The following is a 27,300-nucleotide window of genomic DNA, read 5'->3' as shown; positions in this document are numbered from 1 at the left end:
AAAACATAGCATAACCTTTGCAGCGTGAATATTCGGCTGAGGCGACGACGTAGAAGCATGACCGGGCAGTCCCCATGACTTTCTTTTCTTTGGATTGCTGTAATGAACTCATTTTTCATCACCCGTCACGATGCGATGAAGAAGACCCTTCCTTTTTGCCGCTGGAGTAGTTGTTCACTGGCGAAAAACGACATTCCTTGGTTTTAACTTATAAGAACCCAAGTCACCTGTTTCTGAATCATTCCCAGCGATTGAATCATCCAAGCGATTGAAATGGATTGACAAGTAACTTCTAATACTCAAGCAAGCTCTTCTTGCATTTGACACGGATCCTCATTGAGCAATGCCTCCAATTCAACGTCTTCGAAGGTTTTTGGCCTTCCTTCACGCGGCCGGTCGTCAACATTAAAATCACCGTCTTTGAAGCGACGGAACCAACCTCGGCACGTTGTTTCATTTAAAGCAGCATCTCCATAAACTTCTTGTAGCTCTCGATGCGCTTCCCGCAAATGACGATTATTCGGCACAAAATCAGACATTTTCATAAAACCAAAAGTATATAATACCAAAACAAAATCACTAATGTGTCGAAGTAGTTTGTTTACCATATGTCTAAGCTTGGTTTATGACGTTTAGGTTATGTTAGAATCGACTAGCACACACTGCGGGCGGCATCTATTGACAAACAGCGAGAACTTAGTTGCGCAGTAATTGAAAATATACTTTGCGGTAAAGAAAAATATAGTTGGATAGAACTCGAGATTGAATAAAATTTTTAGTGGAAATAATCGCCCGAACGAGTTGCCAATTCATAGTTTCGTGAAAAATGTCAAGAAGATAAAAAAAGCTAGACGTTCTGTTGAGAATATTCCTACAAGTGTTGCGCACAGTTTTGCTGAGCAACCTTCAAATCGATATTTCGCCGATCTCAACAACTAGGCATTCATATAGACGAGCTCATGGTATATATATATAATAACGTTGTTGACACCTGTTTCTCTCTAAACCTGTTGATCTCTAGACAACTAAAGAAGTAATAGTGATATAAAAGTTTACTTGATCTCGCCAAAACAGAATGTTCGATTTCGAATTTCTTTGTTATCATGAAGCAATGATTTTTTTCTTTGTTCACTCCTCTCGGGAGCATAGGACCTCGACAAGACTCAGTCTGGCGTTGGTTTCGTTAATCTGTTGTTGATTTCTGACAGGGTAGGTGATTAGTCTGCCGCTACCAGTCTTAAGTAGTGGGAATGCCCACCTGTCGTTGCTTGGGAACAACGCCTTCTTACTGCTTCGAGCGTCAGCTGTGTCTTACATTTTTCTAGCAGAAGGATCGCACAGATGGTTGAGGACTTCGCTAAATTTCGTGTGTCCGCGCTATTATTGCGGTCGTCCGCTTTCTCTAGCTGGCGTCCCTGATGCAATGTGTAACTGTGTGTTGTTCTTTGTTTTTTGGCTTGTTTTAGCAGCCACAATTCAAATAATGCGCCAACTATTGTGCGGGAGTAAGGACGGAAAGGAAGGTTTTGGGGTTGAGGATTGGAATTGGGGGATTTTTTTTTTTAGAAACAAGGAAAGTAGGTAAGTTTGGAAAAGGCGAGGACCGTGCTTTACGTCGGATACGAAGCCACAACCTCTGGGATGGCAGGCTAGTGCACTTACGCTAGACTACCGAGGCCGCAATGATTACGGCTCTAAGAACTTTCTAAATAATTTTTTTCGAAAAGTATACTCCATATCAAAATTTTCGACATTGAATAAATCTCAAAATTGTTAAATTACAATTTTTAATTTTTTTAATTTACTATTTATTTCTACTTATATCGAAGCCTACAAATAAAAAAATTATTAGAACAATTTAAGGTCAAGATACTTGGATCAGTTGACATGGAACTCCCATTCTCTTCTCAACGAATTTTTGCGGCAGTATCGGAGGTATCGGGGTCGAGAGTAACTAATTAAAGGTTGAAGGAAACATTCAGGCAGTTAAGTGAAAGCTTCTTCCAGTTTAAACTTCTTCCTATTCTCTTCTTCTTTTTAATTGGCGTGAAGAAGCGGCTAAAGCAATTATGGCCAAGTTTAACAAAGCCAACCAGTTGCTTCTTCTCTGCTCTAATTTTGAATCCTCAGTGCAAAGAATTGTAGCTTAAACATGCAGATTCAAGACTAATTTCTCATCACATTTGTTGGTGGAAGGAATTTCTGTGGAAAGGCGTTTTCAAAATTGAGAAACGGGGTTAAACATTTTGAGTCCGTAAAATGGCCAGGTAATCGCCCGAGAGTTTCAGAGTATCCACATCTTGTGTTTCTCTATTTGTGTACCTACAATGAATTATATGAAATTTTACTCCCCTTTTTTTATCTACAGAAAACTTACAGTCAAGTAGGCTAGTGATAGTCTTCCTGGACCGCTGCTCGAAATCGCACTACCGTGTATTTCTTGTTTCTTATTTCATTTGAAGTAAAGTACTTTAATCTTCTTCCTTTTTTTTCCTAACAACATTTAACGGATGGCCACTAACCAACAATGCGAAAGATATTCTGAAGTGCTTTTTTTACCGATCTGCCCTTAGAGTTGGCGCTTACACAACTTAGTGCGACTTTACGCTTGTCGAATGTATAATTGCGTACATATACGAGTATATATAACCCGAATATTTTTGGGTATATATTCATTTTTTATGATTTATGATTTCTTCACTTACTAGCGAGGGCCTAGGAAGCGGAATGGAGATTGCGGATTTTTCAGTGCTCGTATTATTGAATATTTCGTCCGCGATTACGAAAATGCTAGTGAGAATGACTGGGTAACAGAGCTGTGTTTACCGATTTCGTCTTCAGATTGTTAAAGTTAAAATCGTCAATAGGGAATATTCTAATGGCAGGATGCACGACAGCGAAGCCAATCAAGGTAGCCATTTGAATGAAGTCACATTCTATAACACTGCGTTACAAAAACGAACTTTTTTTCTGTCCTATGAACCAAATATACTTTTTCGGAAAGGAGAGAAAAAATAAAAATACACGTATATCGGTGATTTTCATGTACACGTCAGAATTTTTTTTATGTATAAAATATAGAGCTCGTACTCCGCCTGTGTGAAAAACTTTGGATCTATTTTTAACCCTTTTCCGTGATCCAATCGCGCTGAATTTCTGCAGGCAGACTCGTGGAAATGTTTTTATTATGTAAAATTAGAAAAAAAAAATTTTAGCAATTTATAATAAATTTTCGGCATAACTTGAAGGGACTCCAAATTTTTAAACAACTTATTAACCTTTAATTTATTGTAACTTTATTTTTTTAATGATGTGTATAATTTAAGGTGTTTTCAGTGGTCCGCAGATAAAAAAAATAGTTGCAAGTTATGAATTTTCATCAAAATTGAATGCTATCGAACAACGTGCATGGAAAGGCACAGTTGCCGTTATTGAGCAGTTTCTTGGCAACAAACGAGCTGACAATTATAAAAATATTGTTGCAGAAATGATTTCGGCACATGGCGAAATGGGCATATTAATGTCGCTAAAGATCCATTTCTTTCACAATCATTTAGTTTCAGTTTCCCTGGTGATTTAGGAGCTTGTAACGATGAACATGGCGAAAGGTTCCATCAGGACATTGCGGCTATTGAAAAGCGCTTTAAAGGACAAGACATTACGCATATGCTTGGCGAATACTGTTGGTCTATTTGTCGCGATACTGACACAAATGCTTACAAACGCAAAAATAAAAGGTCTAAGTTTCTTTAAAAGCATTAAAATTTTTAATGTAACAATTTTTAATTTTAATATAATGAAATTAATAAAAAAAATTCAGGGTTTTATATCTCTATTGTAATGCGGAGTGAAATACGTTTCTTTTGATACCCACATCGGCATATCTTATGCAATTTTTTTTTTAATTTCGAACAGGTGGCAACCCTGTGAAACATTGTCAGTGGCAACACCTAGGTGAAAAGTCTAGAAATGTTATGCACTATCTGTGTGCCCAATTTCATTCAAATCCGTTAAGCTAATCCTGAGATCGTGAAAAAGTATATTTGGACAGAATGTGTGTAACGCGGTGTAAGTAATGACAATGTTTGTTCCTCCAATATGATACATTCCAAAAAATTATTTTTGTATACTTCATTTTGCTTTTAAAACGTCTTTCTTTGCATTTGATAATATTTGAAGACTAAATAATTCAAAATTCTTGATTGGCGGAACAGTGCTCAAGCAAGACGACTGTAAGAGTTTCGTAAGCCTCAGTTTTCTGAATATAAAAAGTGTTAATTGGGAGAAGTAATTTAGCAGGAGCAAGTTTGTAATTCTGGGGGTGGCAATAATGAAAGTAGAATTGTCGCATTCATTCTAATTTTCTTAGTTCTTTATCTAGGAATTATAATGAGAATTCGGTGACGGGCAATAATCTTTGAGCACGTCGAAAACGCAGACTTATATTTTTGCTTCTGAATGCAACACTTAACGACTTATTCAAGGTAATTCAAACTTAATCACACAAATTTGTTTTGAATAACTTTTTTACTAAATAAAAAAAAAATGATTTTGAATGATAGAAATGTTTATTTTGATTTCTCTCCGTCGCTCTCCGTAGCTGTCTGTTGGTATACTGCAGCTGTCTGCAGTTTAGTTCACAAGTGTCAAATATGATAGAGATATGACGCCTTTTTCAAAATTTATAAAACTTCCGATAGGGTGATTAATTTAACGCCACCTTGTACAAACCTCGCCAATGACTGTGAATCTTAGAAAAAGCTTTCCCTCTGCAGGGTACAACTTTGAACTCAGCATAGAATTGATTTACGGTACTTCATTGCCTTCGCCGTTTGGGCGGCTGGTATGCTACTCTACATTATTATTCTTCTTTTTAACTTAAATTAAATTCTATAAAATACCAGTGACTTGTGACATTTTATTATTAATAAATAAAAAATAATTTTCCTTAATGAATTCAAATTTCAGAGAGCTCAAAAATAAAAGCAGACAATTGTGTAGCACAAAGATTCATTGAATGGGTCATCATGATCAATAAAGTGTTATAATGAAGATCATTAATTGGCGCAACATACAAGCCTATAAACATGCACATATGTGTAGGTGCATATACTCGTACATGTATTTGCGTCTGTTGCATCTATGACAAGAAGGAGGGAATATAAATTTGCGCAAAAGAAAAAATGAGCATAGCTTTACCGTGACGTAAATGTAGGCTAGGTGCAAGAGAAATAAGAAGAGAGTGTCAATAGAAGAGAGTCTCAGCGGCGAGAGAAAACAAACATGAAAAATTAGGTTAGGTCAATCTAAACAAGGATGATTATAGAAGGAAAAAGTTGTTTCTTAAAGTCTAGAGTAGAAACAACAAGGGTCTCTATTATTCTTTGAGAAATAATGAAGCACACACATATTTCTGTTCCTGCTTACTGCTTAAGAAAATTGGACGTACGAAATTTTCCTGCGCATTTACAAAGCATTTTTATGAGAAGTTTTCGAGTTCCCTGAGATAAAAAAAATTTCCAAAGCGCTACCAAAAGCGCTGTTTACATCAAATTCGAACAAGAAAACGACATACTGAAACCTTTAAATACGGTATACAATGACATGGCTGCGGATATGACAACAAGAAGCCTACTACAAGGAAACGTAAGGGTCAAGCTCCATCTGGTACCACTAAGGACCAATAGATCTACATGTGTGATGGCTTTCAGCCAGCCAGGTCAACCTAACCTAACCTACATTTCCGGCAGCTCAGCATTCAATTAGAAGCACGTAGCGGCTTTTTCTGTATTTTCTCAACTGTGTGCCTATCTTTATTTATAAAATAAATGAAGATCATAATGTCACGAATGATTACTTAATATTTGCATTGATTTAAAAACGCTCGTTGAGTGAAAATCGTTTTGCACCTCTGCGCTATGTTCGTACTGCTGCATGCGTATGCTAGAGCTGAATTGGCGACACATACATATACATATGTATGTATATATATGCATGCATATGCATGCGCAAGTAGATTTTGTTGTCTTTTTGTACTGATCGCGTCTACACGCCCGTCTGTAAAAACGCTCAATTAAGTCACAAGCCGCCAGCTGCTGAACGCCATCGACGAAGCTGGTGCCACTGTGGAATGCCTCGAAAGCGCTTTTTCTCACAATAGCCAACGATCGATCAGTTGGGTTTCAGTTGACCAGCAAAGCGGTTGCATTTTTTTAACTTAGCGGTGGCGCCAAATACACCTGTTGGAATGCAAATTCTCGTACAATAAATAAAATGATTTTGTGATGCGCTTCGAGTGAAGATTATAAACACTCTTGTGTATATTTTTATAAAAGCTAAATTACATTATTAAATTGCATTCTGAAAACGTGATCTAAACGAGCGTCACCGCTCAATTTTCCAGAAATAAACAATAAATTCTTGAGGTGTAAACTTTCACATCCATTAAACAGTGTTTGGATTATTGTGTTGAGAACTAAAAAAAAAATAAGCTCAAATTGAAAAGTTGATAAAAATGGAAGTGACTACGATTACAACAACAACTACTACACGAGAAGTGAAGCGCGCTGTGCGAAAACATGTGAATTCATGCAGTGATCACACGCATACGGTACGATGTTTTTATGAACTTTTCAGTAGATTCGATTTGATAAATGCCTACTTATTTTAATGGAAATATTTTAATTGACATACAAATGCGAAATATTGTTTGTGTATTAAAGAAGACCTCCGATCTAAAGAAGAGTGTGTACATGAAATTTGTCCCAAAATAATCATATGATTAATAAATTGGCACTCTTAGCAACACAAGTATCTCACTTCTGTGCAGAAAATTTGTGTTTATTTATTTTTGTAGCAATACATATATATATATATATACATATGTACATCACACAATTTTTCTTAGCGTCATAAGAATTTAATGATAAAAAGGCGAAAAAATTGCATAATTTTATGATTTTCATATACACTACTTTTTATTAGAAGAAGCTTACCCAAAATAAGATATCTGCAAAATAAAGAATTATAGGTAGTTTCGAGAAAATATCTATTTGAGTTAAAGCTCTGTATTTACGAGTGTTTCTAGAAAAATAAGTGACTTATTCTATCCATCCATCAAAATTCTACAGGTATTCTGTATTCTATAATGGCTTTGATCAAATTTGAAGTGTAGTTTTCCGTTATTTCGAAAAATATTATTCACCGTTCGGTTCAATGTTGTCAGATTTGCTGTTTACTGTAAATTATGTTTGTTTAGACAAGCTTACAGTTTTTGTTTTTTAATTGCTTAATGGTAAAAATTAAAGTTTTTCTGGAATTTCATATTTGAGCGAATAAATACAAATATCTTAAATTTTTTCCCATGAGTTATAATACAATTTTTTTAAAGAATTCGAATAAAAAAAAATTAATGAAAAAATATAAAATATATTAGAAATTCCAGTATTCTGTGCAATTTTAAGGACAAAAATTTTCTTAAACATTTTTTTTCGTATTACACCAAATTTGAGTTATCAAACCAAAAGTAAAAAAAAATTAACAAAAAATTTAAGAAAAATAACGAAGCTGAATTTCATTAAAACAAAATGTGATTCAATTTAAATTTTCCAGTTTATGCTTTACAGTTTCTTAGTCGAAAGTAAAGGTTTTTGTTTTAGAAACTCACCGTTTTTTGACAAACAAAATCTACCAAAACTGGTCCGTTTTATCAAAGAGGCTAGTGTCACTTGTTCGTATGATACCTATAAACTTCAAAGAAATTACAATACTTTGGTCAATCCTGGGCACCTTATGCCCTTTGGTTGTGTGATAACTCCTAGATGTACCATATGAGCCATTAGGCCTAAACGTGCGTACAGCTTTACAAATAAGCTACAAGCAGGCACAACATAAAATGCATGCGTGGACATAGTCGTGTATCATCATGTAAATTTTTGTTCACAGAGGCAATAACCGCCCTAGTCGAATATGTTTTCGAGAAAAATTACTTAATATATCTGCATATTGCTCTGGAGTCAAAATGATTTTATCATTCCATTAAAAAAAAAAAAAACATTGTTAGAGAGAAAGGTGTTTCACGAGTTTTGTTAGTGGAGTACGGTAGCTTAAATATTTCAATTATTTCTTCAGACGACTTAGGCTGTTATTGCTTGTGCACACTAGTATTTGAATTTGTAAGCCTGTTTGCTTTTCAAGCTTTTTCGAAACGTAAAAACAATCTGGGGTTTTTGGAATCTCAAGCAACAAGTAGCTTGTTTCATATTGATTGCTAGTTTTAAGACGATCGGAAGGATTCCTATCTCGGGCATAAATAATTATTTTTATTTTATTAGTGACAGTATGCATTTTTTCCAATATAATCTGGTAAATAATTTCATAGCATTTATTTTTTGAGTATGATATCCGGCATATGTCTGTCTCGGTTACAAGTTAAATGGTCCATTCGATCAGTCCAATTTTTGACAAATTCTTCCAATAAATCTGAATAATAAATCCAAATGAGCCCAATCAGCAACAATGAGACGCAAACCATGGCCATTTGGCTTCAATTTTGGCACGAGCTTTATTTTATAGATCCTTACGTAAAATTTTCCACGTAGTCGATGGACAAAGGCTAAGAAGTTTTGAACAACGACGAATCCACATTTCGGCGTCTGCTTCAACACCTCCCTCAATGAACTTCGCGTATAGATTTATTTTTTTTTCAAAGTAAATTCGCCGTAGCCGAATGGGTTGGTGCGTGACTACCATTCGGAATTCAAAGAGAGAACGTTGGTTCAAATCTCGGTGAAACACCAAAATTAAGAAAAACATATTTCTAATAGCGGTTGTCCCTCGGCAGGCAATGGCAAACCTCTGAGTGTATTTCTGCCATGAAAAAGCTCCTCGGCTTGAAACTGTAGGTCCCTCCATCTGTGGAACAACATCAAGATGCACACCACAAATATGAGGAGGAGCTCGGGCAAACACCCAAAAAGGGTGTACGCGCCAAATATATATACTATACATATATAAATTCAAGTCAACGCAGTTTGCCGTTCTCAGCTGTCAAACCATAGTTATCGATATCAATAGTTCTCATGCAGCTAAAAGAAGCACCCGATACATATCTATGTGGTACACTATTATTATTTTCAGCTTAGAAATAAATTAATAAATTCTCTAATCACTTGTGGCAACTTTTTGTTCTTATCAATTTGACTTGTTAGTGACATTGATTTTGCTTTTAGTTGCTACTTTAACTTTAACTAATGATTTTGTTTCACTGTGCGAATAATTACTGTATACTTTTTATAACCTTATTATTAAAAACATTTTTGGCTTTTGTATTGGCGGCTATTATTGCAAAAAAAGGGATATTACTCCACACTATTTCTTGAAAAGTCTGCTTCCGTATGCAATTGGATTCTTATCACACACATAAAGACATATCTACGTACCGTCGATTGGTACAAGTTCTACGTATGTTAACAAAAATTCATCCCAAAGCCAAGAAAATAAGTAAATTAAATTAATCAACTGAATCGCGTATGGCAAAAATTGAGATTTGCTCGTGTTTTTTCCGTTGCGATAATTTGTACGCTTATACACAACCCACTTAGCTGTCAGTCACATGCTCTGCCGAAACGGACGTTATGGATTCTTTTTGACGGTGCCATGTATAGTATTATTTAATTTTTAACAGTCAGTTCCCCTCGAATATTGAAAGTATAGAAGGGAGTGTGGTTGATTAGAATGGATATCCAGTTTGTTGAACAATATTCTGTGGAAAATATTTACGAAATGCATATTTTTTGTTGATAAGTGTTGGATTGGAATCAATTGCAAACTTGGCACTAGACAACTTATTTCCAAACGGTGTAATTTTATTCACTAGTTACCCTTAAAGGGTAACATTATTTTACATATTTTAAAGGCGATCTTCGTCGTATCGACGTTGTACTTTTTATTTAAAATTTTTTGAAAAATTTACCATAGAAGTTCGCCACTCTACTTTTAGTATTATCTAATAAGCTCTAACAAGAAAACAAGAAAGAAAAGAGAGTTCAATATGGCAAGCAAATGAAAAGAAAAATGGAAGAAGAGCAACCGTGTTCGTCGAATCGACGAAGATTATCCGTTAAGGGTTAAGTTGCTGGCCCAATGCACGCTTGCTTCGCTTCGTCAACTATCAAGTTACAATTTACAATAGATATGTTCTGTAACGTAGGAAAGTTGGCCAAATGGCAGCTTTACTTAACGTGCTTGAAGCGCTTTAAAGTTTTAAATAGCAAAACATTAAATATAACAGCGTTTTGTCGACCTTTGAGCGAGTTAACAACAGTTAACAACTATTGAGAGAAGGGAAATTAATTCCAATTAAGGGATTAGTTTTTATCACACAATCTCCATATCCGGCCAATTTTCCAATTTTCATGCGATACATGAGTTAAAAATTGATACGCAGAAAACACTACAATTAGTATTATATGTATTAGTATGTGCATTAGGGTGGGTAACTTTTTTCGAAATCTTTTCTAGCAAGAATGATAGATTAGATACTATAGTTTTCCCATCTAAAACAAAATTGTGAAATTAACTTCGGCTGCCACGTCATCGGGCATTCGGCAGCAGAATTCTGTCCGCTTATTTCACACATATGCTTACACTCGTCCCATCAGTCGTTGTGCAGACCATAGATGACAAGATGCGAAACTCCTTTTCTCGTGAGAGCGCTGTCAAAATGTGAATTTTGTATAACCTTCACGTGAGATACATTAAATAGGAATTTTTTAAATAAAAATGCTCAATTTGCAGATTCGACACCATCATATACACCTACTTACATATACATAAGTACATACATACATATACTAAAAGTAAGCGAAGCAGTATAAATTAAAATGCGTAAAAATTCAAAAATTAAGATTTAACTGAAATTGTGAAACAGAAAAACTAAAATAATTATAAAGATGTACTTACATATGTAAAAATATATTAGACTTTCTAAAAGTAAGAAAAAAATGGGTAACAACAAGAAATCTGTAAAAAATAAAAAAATTAACAAAAATGACTTTTCATTTTTTATAGCTTTGAATTTTGTTTCTGTAAAATATCATAAATTAAAGACGAGTCCACGAACCAGCTTATTCTTTACCCTTGATATTTTCTTGCTGAAAAAACAGTATTACAATATAATTTATTACCTTAAAACATCAACCGTGTACTAAAATTAATATTTACTTTATTCAATTTTATTTTGCTCTCTTATTTGACTATATTTTCCTGCAAAAAATGTATATTGGAGCATTAAAGTAAAATTGAACTTTTTTCGTCAGTTATTTTTGGTACCTTATTTCTGGGAGCCTGCCATTTCGCCTATCAGTTTTTCATTAGTCAGGCATTGACGGTGCTGCCAAGTACTCAAACGAGTTCCGGAAAATAAAATTTCTCATCTATGGCTTAGTTGGCAATGAAACAATGTTACTATTGGCTGCGTTGATTTTTACTTATATCACCAACACAATCCCAATTTTGTAGCAAACAAACTGCCGTAACATAGCAGATGACGTTAGGAAATCAGCTGATTCTTTCAAATTTCCTGAAAGTCAGTTAAGGGTCTGATGTGGGCCAAACATTTTGAGTTCTTTTCACCAGGGTTTCTAGCAGATTTGCGTTCTACATAAAACTCTACGAAAGAAAGTCCACTATGCTCTAATTACCGTTTTTTCTTAGAATTTTTTGTGGAATCCGAATCTACTAGGAACGATTTCGAGGAATATCGTTCTATACCAATGGACCCACCCTAATGTACTTATATTATATTATTTTCACGAATTAATTACATATTATACCTTCAATTAGGCAAAGTACGTACATATCTACTACGTTGTTTATCTGTGACATATGTGAGTATGTGTGTATGAGTATAGTGTAATTCGCCGGCAGAATATTGCAATTGGGAAAATAGTACAAGAATAAAAAAGTGCATTTAACTACATGCATATATGTATGTAGATTTACTACATTTTAATTCATGATAAATTTTGCAATACGAGTATTGACATACATACATACATATAAAGCTAGCAAGCGAACACCGAATGACATTGAGATGTAAGTGTCGAAGTGCATCTACAATTATGAGTATTAATCCATTTGCAAGCCTAATCGATTTTTCAGGGTCAATTGTGTTACCTATTACCACGTATTAATTTTTTCTTCGTATTGCGTACACTTCTGATTTTTTTGCGTTAGTTTGCCCGCCACAAAGAGTGTTGCGTAGATTATTCATCTAATTGACTGGCAAATATACGCAGCTTCATATTAAGCACTATACATAAGTACTCTTATGGAAGTGCACATGCATTCACACACAATAAAAGATTAAGGGGTAGGCGAAAGGGGAGTTGCGTTCGGTTGGTTCTGAACTTGTTCAACGACGAGCCTCCAACGCTCAATGACTACTTGTGTAGAAACTGCATTTACGTAGCCTAACTAACTTGACTCTTTGCGTGTGCTACATTCATATACACATATGTACATACATACATACAAGAGTGTAAGTGGCTAATAAATACGCGGCATTTCGTGGTGGTTGCGAATACGTCATTGAATGACGCCGCTCGACGCGGATGCAATTTTGCGAAATGTAAACAAATCGTTAATGCTATTTGTTGTTATTGGCTGTTATTTATTTTTGCAAATATAGTACGTACCGCCATATCCAAAATACATACCCATGCACATACACACAGTGCAAAAAGGTGCATTAAAGTCGTAAGCGTGAGTGCTTATAATATTATAAAGTCATTAGATAAACTGCACATATTTAGTTCGTAATGTGTTATTGTTGTCGTACTGTTTTTTTTTAATGTTTATGATTGCGGTTGCATTCTTCTGCCAATTCAGTTTGTTCGTGTGAACGTTGCAATTTGCAAGTGCGCTTTTATTTCTATTTTAAATGCTTGTTTATTATTTTTGTTTACAATAAAGAGAGACACAAACAAAAGCAAATAACAACAGCAAATTAGAATAACAAAAAAAATCACATTAATAATAATTTAAAATGGCACACTGTGTGTTGAAAAACATATTAATTCTAGAATTAAACACAAAATGGAAATTATTAATACATCGAAAGTATCGTCTTACGATAATATACTGCTAAGCTTATGTATTGGCACCTCCATTGAATATTAAAGATATTTTAGGTTCTACAGCCATTAAGTAGGTGGCGAATTATTGACCCGACTGTAAATTCCAAATTTTTCAAAAACCATTTTAATCAAATCACATCCGAACTTATTATGTTATTTAGTGGATATGGTTGGGGCCAATAAAAAATTTTTATTTTTATTCTAAATCGTTGTTTTTTTATATATAACAATATATGTATATTCGGACAGAAAGCGTTTTTTCTAATAGCGGTCGCCCCTCGGCAGGCAATGGCAAACCTCCGAGTGTATTTCTGCCATGAAAAAGCTCCTCATAGAAAAATATCTACCGTTCGGAATCGGCTTGAAACTGTAGGTCCCTCCATTTGTGGAACAACATCAAGACGCACGCCTCAAATAGGTGGAGAAGCTCGAACGAACCCCTAACAAAGTATTTATTTTATTTTAATATTATTCATTCCACAATAATTAATCAAAGACTTTGTTGCCTAATGTAACAGAATGTAAATAATTTCCGCTAAAAAATTTATATTTTACATATTGAGCTAGAAATTGTTAAGGAAATAGGCAAAGGCGTTGTTGTTGCTGTTGTTGCAGTAGTAAAACATTCAACATACATATACGGAAGTGCTGCTGCAGTGAGAGTCCTTGGCCGGATATAAAGTAAATCCGGGTCGTTCCGGCAACGTAGAACCGACTGTCGGTCAAACCATTCAGTAGTAACCTCAGAAGTTGACGGTTTACAAAAACATCAGGACCTGATTGAGAAACGTGTATGCACGTCTTCCCAAAAACTTAGTGTCAAATAAAGAATTTTGAAATGATTTTTGTGCCATACAAAAATTGCACTTCCACTACACCTTCAAGACTCGTAGCTACCATTCGCAGTTTCCCATCGAAATATTACATATGGATGTGTGTATAATAGCTCCTCAGTTAACACGAATTACTATTCGAGTATGCATGAATCGAAATCATCTGTATAAAAAAAGAAAAACCAAGCATTGTCAGCAATAAAGCAAGTACTTCTTTAAATAAGATATAATTAATCGTTAATCGATAATCGATAGAAATTCGTTAAAACATAGTTTGTTAACTTTGCCTTGCTTTGTAACATTCCCCTTTGTACAGACTTTTTATAAAACGTCCTAAATATTTTACATTTATTATGAAATCGCTACGTAGAATTTCTCAGAATTTCTTTGTTATACCAGCAAAATTGAAAAACCAACTACTATTGGTCCGATCTAAATGTGGGTAACTTTACTTTATTTTCACTCAGCTGTATGGATTTGGCGTAAGATATTTGTATGCATCCATACATATGTATGTATAGTTCCAACAAGACTGCGATATATTGAAGAGAAATTTCTGTCTAGGTGATACCTCCTTAATCGTTCGATCCTTTGCATTCTTCAATAAGCCAGCAAATCCTAGAGGAGCTTCAAGCTCACGTGAAATGCAAAATAAAACAAGACGAATGGATTTGAAACAGTATTTAGCAAATGTAAAAAAAAAACTTGTTCACTATTTAATCTGAATTTTTTTGATTACCGTATCTACGCGATACATTTGTGATATTTATTTGGTAGTCGATTTTTTTCCAAATGTCAGCAGTGAGTACAGTATCTGTACCATGTGGTATTGAACGATCACTAAGTGCCGTTTAAAGGAAAATAATATTATTTTTTCAAAATTGAAAATTGTGATACAGTGAAACCTCGATATAATGAGCTTTGATAAAACGAAAACTCATTATAACAAAATGTTTGAAAAGAAATGTTCAATTGATAAAACGAAGCATTTTCGGGCATGAAAACCCTTGGGATATATTGCAGGTTAAGGCCCCGTTAGTAAAAGGGATAGACCCTTAACAATATCTAGCACAATATTAACACATTGTCAGTCATGTTTTGATTGTTGTCAGAACGAATAATCCAGTGAAGTGCAAGTCGATTTGCCTATGCGAAAAATTGCAATCAAAAAGCTCCAAACTTCAAAGCTCGAGGCAAAACATTTTACACCCCCTTATATATATATTTGAGGGTTTGACATCTGTAAGAAAATCTATTGAAGTGTTGATTCTGAAAAAATCATAGCACTATTTGTTTTTCTTTATTGTTTGATATGGAGAATGAAATTACGCTTATACAAGGTGTCTTAAATTGGTCGGCCAATTTTTTTGGGAATAACTTTTTTACTGAATAATAAACATGATTTTGAGTGATGGAAATTTTAATTTTGATCTTTACGCACTCCATTGCAGATGTCTATATGCAATGATTGTTTTCTGTCTTTCTTGTTTTTCTGTTTAAAAGTTTCACTATTTTGCATTCACAATAGATATTAAATGTCATTTCTTGGTAAATTTTGCCATCGAAAATTCCCCTAATACGCTTAAATTATGGAATTAAGTCCAGCGCATTAGTTGCACTTAATTCCTGAGATAATTGCGAATTACGTCGTTATTCCCGATTAACGCCGCTGTCTGTCTATTATGTAAAAAAAAAGTGTGAAAAATTAAATTAAGCCTTGATTCTTTCTTTAAATTTACACCTTCAACAATTTAGATTACATTTTGGCACTTTAAAATTTCCTCTCCTGTAATTTATAAAACTACTTAAATTTTTTTTATATTTACAATCAATCATGGCTTTTAGTCCACCATGAAATTTCGCCTATCCATGTATAAGAGGAGGATATTTTGTTTTCAGACCCGCTTATGTACCTATAATTTTCGTGTAATAAACCCAGCTATGTATTGAAGTCCATTCATAATTCCTTTTCCATTTAATTTGAAATCAGTCGCGCCTTAAAATACTAGTCTAAAATTTACGAATTATTTTTACGTTGCATAGAATGAAAATATTTAGTGCATTTACAGCTCTTTGGCTCTCAGCTTTTTTGGCTACACTTGCTGCTGGCAGCTACCAAAAACAAAAACAAAAAATTTAAAAAAAAAAAAAAAAAATATAGTAAGAAAATCGTCAAAATAAAATGCGGAAACAAACCAACTGACCTCTGCAGATAATGAAGAATTGCCCATTTTGCTGGGTTGCGTTAAAAGAAAACGAATAATAATTGCTTATTTCATCAAACCAATATTTAATAAATTTCTTCAATCATTGCGCTTTAAAATAAATTATTGTTAAATATATTCGCACGCCATTTGCTTTGGCGCTATTTTTAATTGTTTCTTTGCCTTAATAATCACGTTCAAGTGTTTCTTATTATCTTTACTCTCTTGCTTGCTTTGCAGTTTGAAGGTCTCAAACACGCCGCGGATGCACACCACTTTCCGGAAAATGAAGAACCCAATATCTTGGGCCATGGCACACCGCTGGAAGAGAGGTCTGACCCGTTAACTACAGAGAAACTCATGAAATTAAAAACGCTGTTGAATTTTGAAGATGTAAGTGAAGTGAAGAATTGTACATAATTATTTACTCAAACCTTACATACTTATGTGTTCATATACAAGGTGGCGCAAATTTAGTAATATATTTTTGGTTTTAAATAAGTTTTTTACTAAATTAAAAACAAGAAATGATTTTGTGTGGTGGAAATCTTTATTTTGATCTTAGCGCGTCTGTAGCTGTTAGTCTAGTGTCAAATATGATTGATGTACAACGTTATTTGCAAAAATTATTTCATGTTTTTCCACAAATGTAGGGACTTACAGTTTTGAGAACGGCAGATGAGCTGATGGGATGAACGGCAGGAGTTTTTTCATGGCAGAGGTTTGTCATTGGCTGCCGACTGGCGACCACTTTTAGAAAAATTTGTTTCTATTATTTGATGTTTCATGCCTGAAGATACGAACCCGGGGCACTTCCAAATGATAGTCAACCAACCCATTCGGCTACGGTGGCCGACAGGGTGATTAATTTTGCGTATATATTTATGTTTAGCATTTACATCCTTATACGCCCGAGCTGCTCCTGTAATTTGTGGTGTATATTTTACAGGTGTGTGACCTCATACGTTTTATATTTTTTACCTAATTCAGATTTACAAATAAATTTTCAAAAACTGTAGATAAGATTGTATCTATGCGGTATACCCCCGTTTTACTCAGTACTCGTTGAGCACGTTTTCGATCTTGCACGATTTTTAGTTTGAAATTTATAAAAATGAATAATAAAGATAAACCAAATACAATAAATGAGAATTTATTAATTTAACTTGGGCTCAATTGGTCTTCATCCTGGCTTACTTAAGTGATTTGCATCCTACCTCACTGATATAACTAATTCGTTCGTATTAACAATATAAAATCCGACGTCATCAAAGTAACCTCAGGTGTACCTTAAAGTAGTCATATTGGACTATTATTGTTCTTAATCTTTGTTAATGAAATTCCAGACGTTTTCCTGGCATCGCGTTGTCTGATGTATCCAGATGACTTGAAAATTTACAGTCATATAGAGAACGTAACTGAGAGCATGAGACTTCAAGAGGACTTAACAAGATTGGAAGCTTGGTTTGAAGATAACTCTTTATCTATTAATGCTGGTAAATACCATCACTTATTCTTCAGTAGACGCTTGTTACGATTGATTTCGATTACAAGTTGAGCACTGCCACCCTCACAAAAATTTATGGAAAGAAAAACTTGGTGGCCATATTTCGTTCTTCTAAACATATAGACTTTATGATTACCAATTCTAACATAGGTGTATGTTTGGCTTTGTAGTAAGGAATTGTAATGAGTTCCAGGATTCTCCTATGCTGAAGAATTTGTTTTTTTCTCTTGTTAGATCACACCTCGAATATTGCAGCATCATCTACGATCTACTCTATATGGGCTCATCTTTAAGAATTGAGAGGATTCAAAAAGTTTTTACTAGATTTGTTATACATTCACTACGTTGGCCTTGTAGTTTGCCTGCATATAGATGCCTTTTGTTAGCATTGCCAACATTAGAAATGCGAAGAAAAATTTCCTCGGTAACGCTTATGAGGGACATAACCACGAATCATATCAAATGCCACTTACATGAGCTAATACTTTTCAATTGCCCTACTCGTAATCTCAGACTCACCAAAATGGAAATGGGGCTTTAACTTGTTTCACATCCCCCCTATTCTCTAAACTTCGCTCTCTTACATCCCTCGGATTACTTTTGCTCCCAAATTTGAATAAATGGCTGGCGGTTCAAATGTTTCATCCACATGAGGAGGTGATTGAATGAATAGAAACGAATGGCTATTTTTCAGACTTGTACCAATCCTATTATTTGGATTAGAGATCAACAAACTAGAACAGCGTTGGACGAAGTGTATAAGCCTAAAAGGAGACTATATAGAAAAATAAAAATGGTTTACCCCAAAAAATTAAGTATTTCTTATATTTGCACGGACCTTTCAAACGACTCTCATACTTATATAATATAATCTATACATACGAGTATGTAGGTATGTACCCAGGATAGGTCAGAGAACATAGATATGTTTCTATGGCTAAAAATCGCGACACTTATATTCTTTATCCCGCGCCGACAGCGCATAGAAAATTACCATTGAATCCGAAACACAAATTTCTTTACAGATCGATATTATTTAGACCTCTCCTTTAATTTTCCTTCAAAGCAATCAATAAAAAAAAAATACCCTATGCTTTATTAAAAAAAAATAATAATTTAAAATCATTCAGCAATCAGGACCCTGAAAACCCACAAAAACTAAAAAAATGTTATAAATTAAATAAATTATTGTCTTGCTTTTAAATGTTATTTATATTTTTCAAAAAATTAATTCCTGATGTTTAATTGGTTTTTAGTAGCTTTAGCATTCAAAATAGGTTTGCTGCTATCCTGCGATGAAAATTACCATTTAGTAAAAGAAGACTTATGGTTAAAAGTGCGAGTGAGAGCAATGAAGTAATCTGAATATCTGAGTTTTACTCATAACAATTTTTCTCAAATTTTCTTTCTGTTAGTACTTTGTGGTGGTGAGTGACACAGCCCAGATCCAATTAGCACAAAAATGCCATTTCGATACACCACTTGTAGAACCACTACTTTTTATTAGTCGAACTATCTTGATTTGACTATGAATCTACCTATGACGTCCATTTTCTTTTTTGCAATTTCTTTCAAGTTGATCATCGAGAATTGTCGTATTTTATCCAGCATTCTACGTCGTAGAGCAACCACTCTTGGACACTCGCTTATATAGTGAAAGTCTGTTTCCTTAGACTCCTTTTGATTGCAGCTTCTACATCTATTGGTGTACGGCCAGCCCATCTTCCTGGCATGGTCTCCCAGATGTCAGTGGCCGATTATTGTTGACATAATTCTAAATATGTCTGCTCGTGGCTTTCTTAACAACTGGTCAGTTCTGGATTTGTTGAAATTGGGCCACGTTTATTTAGTTGTTTAGTTATTTTGCAGGTATTCGTATTAGTTCATCTGTCAAGGGCCTGCTTCTGGAACAGCGAGAAGATCTCCTTTTTGCGCACGCCTTGGGGAGAGCCTATTTTCTATCGCTTTCTAAGTTATACACATATGATTTTAGCACATATGTATGTAACATGTGAGGATTTATGTAGGTTTATCTATTCATGCTTCATGTTTCTTGTGAATAAAATACTATTTTTATGATTTGGTGCACTAATTTTACGTTCAATAAATAATAAAATGTGCCCTTTTTCGATTTACACTTTTTTTCATAGAAAATTTTCATTTTCGCTTCACACGGATTTCTCAGGAATCTATTTGCCGTGTAAAACAGGGATAGGTGTTTATTAGGCCGGGTCGATTTGTGGGGAGGCAAAAAAATCGCCCATTGCTCTGTGAAAATCATATTCTAGGGATCAAAATAAGAAACTTTGCCGAAGGAACCATACCTCTAAAACGAATTCTGATGTCCCCCAATTTGAGTCGAACTTTTTAGTTTCTTTTCTCATGTAAAGGCCAAAAATGGTGATATTTTGAAATGATTGTATGGGGAGCCCCCCAGGGGAGTTCCAAGGGGTGTGCCACTGGCATGGGTGGATCGGCCGTCCAAAGTTAGTGGGGGTCGGTCATACATTTGGACTCGATTGGAGCACTCTAAATGGGTCAAAGTGGGATTTTTCGTTCGACCCAAATTGGGGGACATCAAAATTCGTTTTAGAGGTATGGTTCCTTCGGCAAAGTTTCTTATTTTGATCCCTAGAATACGATTTTCACAGAGCAATGAGCGATTTTTAAATCGACCCGCCCTAGTGTTTATGTATGTACATATGTATATGTACATACATATGTATATGTATATGGATATGTTGCGTGTCACATACATTGATGCAGTTCATCAAATAAACTTTTTGGAAAATCACCATTGGTAAGTTTTTCTGCCCAAAAGGTTAAATGTCATTCACACAATTATTAATGGTCTTTGATTTACCCTATTCCGTACTCACGTGCTGTTAACACTCACGTACACACCCCTGACGAAAATATATGTACTTAGTTCATAGATAATAAATATGTTAATAGCTAATTTGGAATCACCAAACAGCTTTGCTACATTTTCGGTTTTTAAGTTGTGTTTATTTCAACTTATCAGCTAAACATTTTTAAGACAATGACAAAGAAAAAAATGAAAGTCAACAGAAAAATATGCAAAACAAATCAAAAAACAGGAACCCTGTAAGACGATCTACAGTATATGCATGTATGTATATAAATATGTACATATGTATGCATGCCCACATAAATTTTTTCAAATGCAAACATATTCTTAAATACGAAATAGCAGCAAAACATTGATTTGCCAAACCAGAAAATTCCACCTCGACTGAATCAGGCAAAAAACGCAAAGTAAATCAAGGTCAACTTATTAACATTTTATTTTGGCTAGTATTTAAACGATGTCGCTGCTCCAACCAAATGTCCAAATGTAAATATTGTATTTATTAAAAAGTAACAATAACGAAAATGTAAAAACCGCGCGCAAACAAGTCATCAACACCACCAAGTGAAGAGACTTCAACGACCTTTAGTGCGGCAGGCCACACAGTTTCGGTGCGAGCATGCTTCTTCTTCCACTGTTTATTTTAATTATTTGTATATATATTTTTGTGTTATCGAATTGGCAATTTGTCGCGGTTTTCATTGTGTCCAATTATAAAGTATAATGTGAAGAAGTACAACAACAGCAAAGACAAAGTGTCAAATGCATTTGAAGGGGATTCAATTACAAAGCATTACCCCACATGTAAAAAAGCTATTGAATTTTGAAGGCGACATGTGCGCCTGTACTTGTATACCTACATACGTGTACTCATATTTTATGTTCATGTGTTCATGCGTGCCAATCCAAACATATGATATTTAGCAATAATAAATATAAATTCTACGATGGAGTGATAAAAACGAAGCCTTCTGCTTTTGGAATGGTTGTGCAATATTGCGTGCGCACACTCGCTATGTCTCTACATTTATACATATGAACATATTTGCACATTCCGTACATATACATTTATGTAGTGAGGCACACACATATGTACATATGTATGTGAAGATAATGGTAAAACAAACTGTTCAGGGATTTTTTTATATTTTATAATTATAACTTTTCTGAAAATTTGAATGTTGAATGATTACGTGTATATTAAATACTATTTAAATATTTTTTCTTTATTCCACAGGCTCCCGATCATCTTAAATTTAATCCTTACATTCGTCGAGGCTATCGCACATTCCTCTCCACCAAATTATGCCTGCAAAGCGTCTTCTGGTGGACCAATGAAACTGTAATAAAAAATTTTTATATGCGCATATATATGTATATATACATATGTAAGTAGTTAGAAATATAAAACTCAAATTACTTACAGATCAATATCTGGAGTCATCTATTTGGCTGTCTACTTTTCATCGGCTTGACCATATTCGATTTTCAATTTCTAAAAGTTCACGCGGATATAAGCGATCAAGTGTTGGTTGTTTGCTTGTTGGTCTGTTTCTGCCTTTGCATGCTGCTCTCATCAATTTACCACATTTTCTCCTGCAAATCGGAAGAACATTACGATTTCTTTTTGTCGGTGGACTTTTTGGGCATTTCACTGTCGCTGGTGGCGATTTATATAAGCGGCATGTACTATGCGTTTTGGTGCTTTCAGGTGAGAAATATAAAGAAAATAAGAATAAAATTAGTAATGGAAATGAAGTAAATTCATGCATATAAGAGCTGTCGTGCAGCACTTGCCAATAGAGACAATATTTATTGGCACACTTAGAGTGCATGTTTGCACTTATATGCGAATTTACAAATTTTTATTCCGCCCATAATTCTATTTTTGCCCACATTTTATGTAAAAAAATGCTCGTAAAGAAACTTGGCGTCTTCCGGAAACCGCTACTTTTTTCGCGATTTTGACAACCGGCTGACGTTATGAACTAGGAGAAGGAAAAGAAAAAAAAAGTAAAAAAATTACTTGTTTGTAAATATTCAGTGAATGGCTTGTTAGTATTGTAATTGAAGATTTTTGACTTTCAAACTAAACAAACTAATGAAAACGAAGCACGAATTATAAAAATACCTCAAAATGCACTTTTTTAAGTTTTTATGCCGCTGACTCCTTGTCCGAAGGTTTATGCGTGTGTGTAAATTCTTTTATTTGTCGGCTTGTACTCCTTTCTTTTACTCTTCTCATCACAAATCAGTAATTTCCCCTCCTTTTGTTTGTATATTCTTGACGTCGCAGCGCATTCGTAAGATGCAATCTTGTATTCTATCATTCTTGGTTATCTTCCGAAAAATGTTTGCCATAAATACAATATATTGTCAAACCTTAAAAATTAAGTTTCTATGGTTGTTCACTGTGGATGTAATGCATTATTAGTATTATTATTATTGTTATGAGAGGATTTAGAAGATCTGTTATCCTCCCTTCAAGGATTCAAAGTGTTTCTCTGAGAATAACTTCCTCAATAAATATTAATACAATAACGACAGTGCTCCCATCGACAGTGTCCCAATACTTATTATTAACTAACTAACAGGATGAGGTGTGGATTTTAGTCGCCTCTTACTATCAGCCATCCGTTAACGCGAGCAAATTCTAGCCGATTAACTCGCAGGGGAGGTTAGGCACAATCCTTTTCACAGCGACATGACACGAATTGAAGACTTCAAGAGTATACAACTTTAACTGGTTAACACGAGGTTAGTTCTAGTATCATCTGCCCCCTTTTTTCACACTGTAGGATTTCACAAAAAACAAAAACAAAGGGGAAAGCAAACAGAACATCCTGAACCAATTGTCCACATTTTATTAAGTTCATAATTTTGCACATCGAGAACAATAAGTACTATATTTCTTGAATTTTTAACTGAAAAATTTTCAACTTCAGTTTGGTTGCAATACCTCTCATAAAATATTATTATTCGTAACTATTTCAGCAATAGTAAAATGCATACGAATCCTTAGGATATTTAAGGAGTTGCACTAATGTCACTGCGTCTGGATTTTGAACTTTATTTTTGGGTAAAAATTTTGATAGTTGGTCTTATCAAAGCCTAATTCAATGGTAATTGATAGACTGGCTCCAATTTTCGCGATATCGGTACTTCAAAATTTTATTAAATTTTGGCTTTTTTGAAAATAGCTGCCGCTGTTTTAAAGTTATTTTAATAATATTTTGCGCGTGATTGTTTTTTAATAATTCTTTAATAATTACTGAAAACCGGCAAAATCGGTTCAGTATAACAGGCAGCTCCCATAAAACTATTCAGATACGTGGTTTTACGTTCTAACTCCTCCAATTAAGCAGCCAAGAATATGAAATTTAATGCTAGTTTTATTTATCATAAATAGAAAATTAACAGTGAAAACCATTTTGATCGGGTCACCATAACATTTAGCTCCCACCCAACTGATTATTGAGATATGAAATGAACGTGCGATATTATTTTTTAATATTTGGCATGAAACAAAAACAAAATAGTATATTATTTTTTATAAATTTTTCATACAATATTTTATAGACATACAAAACACTGTTTAAGAAGGAACAATTTAATTTTCATATCCATCCATTCCCATATGTAAATTGAAGCAAATTTTCAAGTACAGTTACTTCGAAAACTGGACAAAATCTGGCAAAATGAAGAATGCCATTAAATTTAGAAGGTCCTAATTAAGTTAGATCAACTATCAAAATGCTTTTCTAAATCTTAAACTTGCACAGTGTTTTTAGTATACTTGACAACATCTTAGCATCTAGCGATTTTTATTTAATACAGAAGCGGTTTATAGCTTTGAAATTCCTATGCAGGGAGGTGTGGTAACTTGTTGTATCACTTCACTGCAGAATTAGGAAGCATTTATTGTTCCTCGTGTTCCTCAATTCTGTGCTCTAATTAAAATTTTACCAGTGACTTTTAAAGTATCATTTTGGGAACTTCTGATCGAGAAGTAGATATAGTTTTTCGAATATGAAAAATTAGTTAACTTTAATAAAAAAAAAAAAATACAGTGGTGCGCAAATATTTACCTAATAATCCCAAATTAAATGATTAGTTTCTGACTGATCTCTTAAATAGTTTTTTTGTGCCAGCCATTTGAAGCAAATGCTTATGAGTATTTCCATAAGAATGGAGAAAATGAAGTCATTAAACTGAGCTCGAGAGCTTTTTAAAGTGTATCGAGCTGAAATGTTAAAGAGTGGTCTTCCGTATAGTGTTTCATTTCATTTTTAAATTATCCGCGGTTTATTGACCTACATTCGAATTTATGATATGGGGAAAAATTATTGATAAGATAATTTTGTATGGCATAGTTTTCACTAAAATTTAATTTAACTCAAATAAAACCGCAATAAATCTCATAGTAAACAATTCTATAAAGAATTGATGCCTTCATCAACAAATCATCAAGTTTGTCTACAGAGGCGCAATTGTTGACAGTTTGAGCTGAAATCATTTTATTTACATAAATCATTTGCTTACTTTTGGAAAAGCTTCCGCTAACTTTATTGAACAAAGAAGTAATATGTATGTAGTTAAATAATTGGCGAAACCCTTCTGTTAGGTGTTTGGTCGAGCTCTTCCTCCTATTTGTGGTGTGCGTTTAAGTAGTTTTATTTAAGTATTTTTAGGTTTTTTGTGTTGTAGGAAATATATTTTTATCAATATAATTCATATACCTTGATCGATTGGGTAAGATTGTACATTTGGCTACTTGACCAATGTCAAAGACGACATAAAAAAGGTACCGTCTGGGAATTATTCACAACTGACATCTGGGCGTCACTTTTGAAAGATCCTTTACCTATCGATTGACAACAACAGAAAACTTAGAGCTGTGTTTTTAAATCATTGCCTGTTTTGATATTTCAGAGTCTTCGCATATTTTATTCTGTGATTGCTTTGTGTATGTTTGCATTGGCGATGCTGGTGCAGATCCCCAAGCTGAATGTCTCCTTAGATGCGAAGATCGCAGTGCTGGTGCTGTGGGCCGCCTTCGGCATAATACCGTTGGCGCATTGGACCTACGTGATGGGTGGCCTCGATAACGAGTTGGTGCGGGTAGGTGTTTCATGTGTGGGTTCCACATTATTTAGTTTTTATTTCATTATTGATTTTAAGGAGTGTAATCACTTTTCAAATAATTAAATTTATCATTTCCACAGCTAATGGTGCCTCGTGTGATTGTTATGTATGGCTGGTGCGCCATAGCTTTTGTCATTTATGCAGCAAAAATTCCCGAGCGTTGGCTTACCGGTAAAGTGGATTATGTTGGACATTCGCACAATTGGTGGCATCTATTCATTTTGGCTGCCTTCTATCACTGGCATAACACTGGTGCGTTTTTCTTAAATATATTTTAATTAAATTATGCAAATATACATATGGATATCATTTTTAGGTCTTGTGTATGCGGAATACCGTTTGAACAATGGCTGTAGTCTGCCCACATTGACGTAGACCATTGAACTTTACTCAAATTGCGTTATAGCCAAATTTTTTCATTTTGATACATCTCGTGGGCGTACGAGTAGCTATAAAAATATGAAGTTATTTTTTGTGATTTTTTTTTCGCTAAACATTCAGTGAGGCCACATAACATCGCTAGGCTAGTTATCGTACCTTTAACCATACACAGTCATATAAATACGTTTGTACTTAGTTTTAAATACAAATCTAGTTCACTCACTCATTTATTAGGTTTAATGCACATTTGTAAATATTGATAATCGAAATATTTAGAAAATGAATTTATTAATTGTTGTTGAAACTTTGTTACTTCTGTAAAAATAGTAAATAAAGTTAAATATAAAAGACATTACATATAAGCAAAATGTCCGTATGTAAGTAAATATCTTTTATTTGATGGTGATAATGAAGAGGAATTAAGATTACTAGATCTATTTAGAATCTTATGCACCAGAAAAAACCCGAATGGTCTGCGAAATATCTCGAGATAAGGGGTTTCAGCGGGAAGGACCTCTGCGAGCCGTTTGATACCAAACGAGGTTTCAGACAGGGTGACTCGCTGCCGTGTGACTTCTTTAACCTGATGTTGGAGAGCATCGTACGAGCCGCAGAACTTAATCGCTCAGGCACAATTTTTTATAAGAGCGTACAATTGCTGGCGTATGCCGATGATATTGACATCATCGGCCTTAACAACCGCGCTGTTAGTTCTGCCTTCTCCAAACTGGATAAAGAGGCAAAGCGAATGGGTCTGGTGGTGAACGAGGACAAAACGAAGTACCTCCTGTCTTCAAACAAACAGTCGGCGCACTCGCGTCTCGGCACTCACGTCACTGTAGACAGTTATAATTTCGAGGTTGTAAAAGACTTCGTTTATTTAGGAACCAGCATTAACACCGATAACAATGTCAGCCTTGAAATCCAACGTAGAATCTCTCTTGCCAACAAGTGCTACTTTGGACTAAGTAGGCAACTGAGTAGTAAAGTCCTCTCTCGACGAACAAAACTAACACTCTACAAGACTCTCATCATGCCCGTCCTAACGTATGGCGCAGAAGCTTGGACGATGACAACATCCGATGAAGCGACGCTTGGAGTGTTCGAGAGAAAGATTCTGCGTAAGATTTTTGGACCTTTGCACGTTGGCAACGGCGAATATCGCAGACGATGGAACGATGAGCTGTATGAGCTTTACGACGACATAGACATAGCGCAG

At 34.6% G+C, this 27,300-nt stretch overlaps 1 protein-coding gene across 1 annotated transcript; it reads left to right on the top strand.

The window, feature by feature from the left end:
* Positions 1 to 6,112: 6,112 nt before the first annotated feature.
* LOC129235371 (progestin and adipoQ receptor family member 3) lies at positions 6,113 to 26,446 on the top strand. Its single transcript, XM_054869183.1, has 7 exons — positions 6,113 to 6,610; positions 16,417 to 16,569; positions 21,793 to 21,897; positions 21,982 to 22,266; positions 25,488 to 25,676; positions 25,781 to 25,952; positions 26,017 to 26,446. Exons 1-7 carry the CDS (start codon positions 6,515 to 6,517, stop codon positions 26,073 to 26,075), a joined length of 1,059 nt encoding a protein of 352 aa, XP_054725158.1. The 5' UTR covers positions 6,113 to 6,514; the 3' UTR covers positions 26,076 to 26,446.
* Positions 26,447 to 27,300: the final 854 nt, after the last annotated feature.

The sequence above is a fragment of the Anastrepha obliqua genome, chromosome 1 (assembly GCF_027943255.1).
Source record: "Anastrepha obliqua isolate idAnaObli1 chromosome 1, idAnaObli1_1.0, whole genome shotgun sequence".
Lineage (NCBI taxonomy): Eukaryota > Metazoa > Arthropoda > Insecta > Diptera > Tephritidae > Anastrepha > Anastrepha obliqua.
Note: the sequence above shows the minus strand (reverse complement) of the source record. Positions and strands in the feature narration are given on the sequence as shown.